The sequence below is a fragment of the Coptis chinensis genome, chromosome 2 (genome assembly GCF_015680905.1).
Source record: "Coptis chinensis isolate HL-2020 chromosome 2, ASM1568090v1, whole genome shotgun sequence".
In the NCBI taxonomy this organism is placed as follows: domain Eukaryota; kingdom Viridiplantae; phylum Streptophyta; class Magnoliopsida; order Ranunculales; family Ranunculaceae; genus Coptis; species Coptis chinensis.
Window position 1 is genome coordinate 45,970,879 of NC_141457.1, and position 6,973 is coordinate 45,977,851.

At 37.1% G+C, this 6,973-nt stretch overlaps 1 protein-coding gene across 1 annotated transcript; it reads left to right on the forward strand.

Moving 5' to 3' along the window:
- Window positions 1–746: 746 nt before the first annotated feature.
- On the forward strand, window positions 747–6,973 carry SFR2 (Glycosyl hydrolase superfamily protein). Its single transcript, XM_086588924.1, has 10 exons — window positions 747–1,125; window positions 1,246–1,597; window positions 1,769–1,907; window positions 2,083–2,249; window positions 4,502–4,723; window positions 4,915–5,086; window positions 5,184–5,417; window positions 5,508–5,657; window positions 5,791–5,920; window positions 6,375–6,973. Exons 1-10 carry the CDS (start codon window positions 933–935, stop codon window positions 6,569–6,571), a joined length of 1,956 nt encoding a protein of 651 aa, XP_086445050.1. The 5' UTR covers window positions 747–932; the 3' UTR covers window positions 6,572–6,973.

Consider the following 6,973-nt stretch of genomic DNA (forward strand, 5'->3'; position numbering starts at 1 on the left):
CTGACTTAGAAAAAATATTCAATTCAATCAAGAGTCAAGACGTTGATTCTGTTTGTAGATCTACGTATCTGTAACGTTCTGCGTTTGGAGGTAAAACAAAGGAAAATCTCCGTATTATTTAATCTAATGGATTCTAGTTTTGTGTAGGTCGGTGCCGCAATAAGTGGATCGGAAGATAAACACTCGGATAGTTAACTCACATATTTCCCTCACCAAAAAAAAAAAAAACATTTTATGATCCACTTATTAATTCTTGGTGTGGAGCGCCAATATTTTTCTCAGTTTTAGTGTGCCCAGTTTTTATTGGCAATGAGGCCGAGTTCGAACTCCTTCACCAATGCCCAAAATATCGATATTGATGAATGTATTGGTGTACCTAAAAACAGATATATATTAGAAATATCGGATATATCTATTTTTTTCGTGACCAGTCTAAATTATTTAAAATATCGGATATATCAGAAATATATTGGAAATATCGGATTTATATTAAAAAATGTCAAAAAATCAAATGATATATATCGTAAATATCAGATATATTGATTATCTCGGCGATATAAAATTTCATATTAGAAATTCTGATATATATCGAAAAAAAAGAGTTCAATATTCAATAGATATATATCAGAAATATTAATATCGATGTACCAATTTACCGAGATATATCGGTGATATTTTGGGCGTTGTCGTTTAACATCACTCCAAAAAATTTATCGACTTTGCTAGTTGCCATTTTAACATCACTCACTCGCAAGTGTGCCCAGTGTGGTGATAGTAAACTATTGGCATTGACTCGGAGTCTATAACTTTGCGTATGAAACTTTGGCAATCGAAAAACAAAGACAGGTGTAACACCAAGGTACACTCAAATCTCTCTCTCTCTTCTTCTCATTTGGCGCGCTGACTCACTCTCATTTCTTGGGAAACAAAGAATGGTCTTAGTCAGTGCACTCTTCGTTACAGCAACCAAACTCGCCGGTATATTAGTGACTGTCACTGTTGCTGCCAACGCCTTCTCCTTTGCTGGTTACAGGAAGAAGAATCTTAAACCATTCCGTTCACCTATTGATGAAACTAGCGACACTTTAGCTGACTTCTTCAATGAAAATCTCAATCCAAGAAACGGTAACATCTCAAACTCTACTTTATGGTCTTGCACTTAATTAAATAAATTTACCGTTGCATGGTTTAAAAGTGCTAAGGAGTCTGTTGTAATTGTAGAATTTATGATATTTGATATTGTAGAAGAAGAAAATGGAGAGGAAAGCCGGTTTTTCTTTGGGCTGGCAACAGCACCGGCACATGTGGAGGACAAGCTTAATGATGCTTGGCTTCAGTTTGCGGAGGAACAACCCTCTGACTCTGGTGAAACTCAGACTCCACAGACAGCAGATGCAGTACTGGGTTCAGCTGGTGGTGATGGTGCCTCTCAGTCAGCTCCTAAAAAGAGTAAAAAGAAGAAAACTCTTAATATAGCCATGGAAGCTATGATTAGAGGGTTTCAAAAATATACAGAAGAGGAAGAGGAAGAAGAAGAACCTGCATCTGGTGATGAAAGCATTCATAATGTAGCTGCATGGCACAATGTGCCTCATCCGTAAGTCTATCTTCTTATCTTGAACCATTATGAGTCTGAGTTGAATGTTCTTATTGCTTGTGCTTATGATGGATTTTCTTCACTAATAGAACTTTGTGGTTTTAAGTTTAGTAGATTATACCACTTTCATATATTTACGGTAAATTGATTTCAGCCTTGAATTGGTTTCAGAGAGGAGAGACTAAGATTTTGGTCTGATCCTGATACTGAATTGAAGCTTGCTAAGGAGACTGGTATTACTGTCTTCCGCATGGGAATAGACTGGTCACGGATCATGCCAGAGGAACCAGTAAATGGCCTAAAAGAAAGTGTAAGTTCATCCAATTGCTATAGTTGTAAACTTCCCTTATGCCCTGCAAATATTGTTAGAGGAAGCGTTAAATGCTGGCGATCACCTATTTAAGTGAGTCAGTAAGAACAAAAAGAATGTTAGTTCGTGTACATATTTCTGTAACTTATTCGTTTGTCTATTTATTGGTGTATAGGTTAACTATGCTGCACTGGCACGATATAAATGGATCATACAAAGAGTTCGCTCGTATGGAATGAAGGTAATGCTGACTTTGTTCCACCACTCACTTCCACCGTGGGCAGGAGAGTATGGAGGGTGGAAGCTGGAGAAGACAGTTGATTATTTTTTAGATTTCACAAGGTTAGTTGCTTGCAGATTGGTCACTTATTTGTTTCATCAAAAGTTATGTATTCTTCGTAATTATTATAAATTGCATTGCTCTTTCATCATTGCATTACCTGCAAGTATCTTAAAGTATGTGTCTACATGCTTCCAAAATACATCCTTGGCAGAGAATATTTGAGAAATCGAATACATGTTGTTTCATGCATACTTTTGCTGAGTCAAGTAGAAATAGACCAATTGATAGCTCCGGGGGGGAAAAGTTACAAGTATTGAAATTGAAGGAGCTAAATATTATTTTAAAAGATTGTAACTTAGGTGACACTTCTAATAGATTTGTGTGTATGTGTGTGTGGTTTTGTTTGGGACAAATTGCAAGAAGGTTTTTGCATCATATTCTCAAGAAAGTTTATTGCAAAGGTACATAACCATCACTCATAAGGTCACGGTCTGCCCCGTATCCTATGCAGATTTTAGTCCTTCTATCTTCGTCTTCAAAATGACTTAATTTTCTCCAAACAGTAGAATAAAGCAACTATAGCCATTAGGCCCTCCAAAGAAATGGTAGCATCACACCCTATCAAGATGTGCTTGTAGACTCCATATAGCATGTACAATGATGGAGCAACTCCCATAGCAGTCCTCCTTCCTTGTTGATAATTTTAATTATTCCGAGGCAGCCAGACACAATTCTCACTTTTCTTCACCCTTCTCTGGGAATTATTAAGGCTGTGGTGAATTGCGAACCGTTGAACGACTGAATCCTCTGTATGTCATACTTCTCTTCTTGAGCTATATATACATCTCTCACTATATCTTCATATTCTGAGCTATGCCTCCTAGCACTCCCATCAGTATTCAGTTTTACTAGCATGATGCATGTGCTCCGCACATGTTTATTTTTTGTTGAATAAAAATGACTTACTTGTCCTTAATATTAATTCAAATTTACTTGAACGTTTTGATTTGGGTTTGTGTAATTTAATTAACAGAGCAAGGACAAAACCGTACATAAAAAAAGGTTGAAGAGTATATAAACAAATAATAAACCACTATTGCGGGACTGTAGCTCAGACCCGCCATCTTTAAAGTAGTTTAAGATTTGTCCTGGCCACACAAGTCAGGGTCACCCCCACGCTAAAAGCTATGCGTCTATTGAAGTCGTTCCTCTCCATTTTTTCAATTATAGCCTCTACATTTTTCAACTATAGCACTCCAAAATCTTGTAAAAGTTGGTTTTTAGTCCTGCTTGTCCCATTTAATCGCCTATCATTTACTTTCTTTCCATAAGCAATATAATGTAGTAGCTAGCAAGTGTCGTTTCAAAGATATCTAGTAATTAATCTTTTAAGTTTTGCTTATTATCAACGAAGTACTAAAGTCAATTAGCAAATTTGCAGTATGAAGTTGAGATAATATAGTGTATGTTGCTTTACATCCACTTAATCTTTCTAGTGGAACCATTCACTAGTTTATACTACCTCATGCATTGGCTATGGGTGATACCATATGGATAGCAAATATAATATAATTTATGTACAAAAAGGAAAAATGGTTTATTTTGCGGTTTTGCCTGTGCTGATAACAAAAAATTCAGAATTCAAGACAATAGATAGATAATACAACAAATCAGAATTCACAAAATGGTCACATCAACTCCAGGATTTCTTGATCAATCTAACATGCAACAGGAGTTTAGGATACTGAAAAGCGAGTAGTAAAATTGCAAAATGGCGTGAACATTTTTAAAAAAACGTTGAAACCTTACAGATTTAATCTTTTTGTCGTCAACCGTTGTTCAAATCCTAGAGAGGTTGATTGATAGATATTGTCATTTTTTGTGACTACGCACTTTGATGTCTTTTGACTCAGTCTCACTTTAGATGCGGATTGTCAGGTCAAGTCTTTATGGTTTTTGTTTCACAAAATTAGTAGAGGATGAAACACCAAATCCAGTGAATGAGTGTCATTACATCTTTAGAATCCCCTTAATCCATGAGCGGTGTGAACTCTTGGGTTGGGTTTGGAAAGTGGGGAGAAATGTAGCTTGGTTACTGTCTGTCTGTAACACCCCCCAATCTCTCCCTCTCTTCTCCACCCCTTCTCCATTCACACCCCCACTGCGTCGCAGTTATTCTAGTATTGTTTCATTTGATTTCAGAAAATATCTGGTCTTACTTGCAGAACAGATACACTATATTATGCATAACTTATAGTCAATTACTAGAATGTGTATGTTCAAAATAAGTAATCGTCGTGATTTTGTGCAGGCTAGTTGTTGACAGTGTCTCGGAATTGGTTGACTATTGGTTAACGTTTAATGAACCACATGTATTTTGCATGCTAACTTACTGTGCTGGTGCTTGGCCTGGTGGCCACCCTGATATGCTAGAGGTTGCAACATCTGCATTACCAACTGGGGTTTTCAGTCAAGCTATGCACTGGATAGCAATTGCACACTCAAAGGCGTATGACTACATACATGGACAAAGGTGGTTTCTTCTTCTTACAGGCCAAAGTTTAGCTCTAACCATTTAAATGATCTACACCCTCATTTAGTAACCGATTTTCCTTTATCAACATGTCATTGGTAAATCTTTGTTCTTGTGCACACCAAAGGAGCTCAATTTGCTTTTACCATTGCTCACACCAAAACTTACTGAAACTTTTGTTTCATTTTCAGAAGTACTGCGTCGAAAGCAATTGTTGGAGTAGCTCACCATGTTTCATTTATGCGACCATATGGTCTTTTCGATATTGCTGCAGTTACACTGGCTAACTCTTTGACCCTCTTCCCTTTTATCGATAGTGTCAGTGATGAATTGGATTTCATAGGGGTAAACTACTATGGACAGGTTGTTACTATCCTAACCTACATAGATAAATCATTTGATGATTCCATTGCATTTCATATTTTGAGTTATAGGTCTAAACATTGGTGTTACTGATCAGGAAGTTGTCTGTGGAGCTGGAATGAAGCTTGTCGAGAATGACGAATACAGTGAATCTGGACGTGGGGTTTACCCTGATGGTTTATACCGAATGCTTCTTCAGTTCCATGAGAGATACAAACACCTGAAATTGCCATTCATGATTACTGAAAATGGTGTTTCTGATGAGACCGACTTGATCCGACAACCATACTTGTTGGAGCATTTGCTGGCTGTATATGCAGCCATGATCATGGTTTACGCTCTTCTGAATTTTAAACATTTTTTGGATGAATCTATCTATTCTTTTTATGATGGAAAGTATTGACACGCCAATGTGTTCTAGGGTGTTCCTGTACTCGGTTACCTGTTCTGGACAGTTTCGGATAATTGGGAGTGGGCTGATGGATATGGTCCCAAATTTGGACTTGTAGCAGTTGATCGTGCCAAAAACTTGGCACGTATTCCACGTCCATCCTACCATTTATTTTCTAAGGTGATCATTCTTGATGCGTCTTTGCATGCTTTTATTTTTATTTATTTTATATTTTTTTCATTCTAAGTTCTCTTTCCCACATATTTCTTTCCTTAAGATCCTGGATAACTGTTAGATGCCATTATAATTTCAGGTCGTGACCACTGGGAAAATCTCAAGACAAGACAGACACCGTTCTTGGAATGTACTCCAAACAGCTGCTAAAGAGGGACAGCAGCGACCATTTTATCGAGCAGTAAATAAGAATGGTCTTATGTATGCAGGTATAGTGTAATCTTGAGTCCTTCAATTTCAGAGTCACAGTCACTATCTTTTTATACTTGTACATATAATGTCAATGGTGGAATTCAGATCCTGACTCCACTTCTAATATTTCAGTTTGTGAATCATAATTTGTTTCAAATTATGTAACAAGGAAACATCATTTTGTTGAATTTTGGCGGTGTCAAATATATATTTTTTTTTTGGTAATTGTCAAATTTTGTTCTATTGGTGAAGTTGAAGCGAACTGATGTATGTATAGGCATCGGTTAGTGTCTGTATGTGTATAATTGGTGTTTATACTATTTCATGTTCCTTGTTTGTTTAGTACCATTCTGTGCAAGCGGTGCCTCCTAGAAATTCCTCTCGTTTTTTTTGAGAACCATGTTTTGGATTAGTTCTTACCACTTTTTAAAGTGTTTCGCTGAATGCTACGTCTTCATCCTTCCCTTGCAGGAGGTCTTGATAAACCTACCTGGAAACCTTATGTACAAAGAGACTGGCGGTTCGGACATTACAGAATGGATGGTTTGCAGGACCCGTTAACTCGCCTATTGAGAACTATTCTCCAACCTTTCTCACTCAAAAAGAACCTCAGTCCTGAAGCAGATGACGCTGATTTGGTTCTTCAGCCTCTTGAATTAATTTCATGAGGGCTGCTCCACAAAATAGTAGTAGTCTTCTAATCTGTGGATTAGAGCTACATCTCTCAGAAAAGTGGTGTCTCATACTCGTATAAATGACAAATGTCAATGATCATTAAGCAAAATGTGAGGTCACAAAAAGATTTTGGAGCTCGAAACACTTGCTGAAATAACTAGAAAGACCTGCCTTTCTGGTGGATTTCTGGTGGAGTACAAGGTTGGTATGTCAAGAATATATATTGTAAGAGATTAGCCTGTACATATAAGTGATTTGCTCTTGTTTCCCAGATCCAAAGTTAATTAAAATTCATGGATTTGCATCTGTACTCCCTAATTTACATAATGGTAGAGAACGTGGAAAGGTTTTGTCCATGTTCTCTCCATGGTTCTATTGATTTATGCTTTTAGCCC

What these genes read in the sequence shown, in the direction of transcription:
- SFR2 (XM_086588924.1), top strand. Translation starts at nt 933, where the DNA reads ATGGTCTTAGTCAGTGCACTCTTCGTTACAGCAACCAAACTCGCCGGT. An exon ending in TGGCACAATGTGCCTCATCC is followed by an intron (nt 1,598 to 1,768) that starts GTAAGTCTATCT and finishes AATTGGTTTCAG; the next exon opens with AGAGGAGAGACTAAGATTTT. An exon ending in TAAATGGCCTAAAAGAAAGT is followed by an intron (nt 1,908 to 2,082) that starts GTAAGTTCATCC and finishes ATTGGTGTATAG; the next exon opens with GTTAACTATGCTGCACTGGC.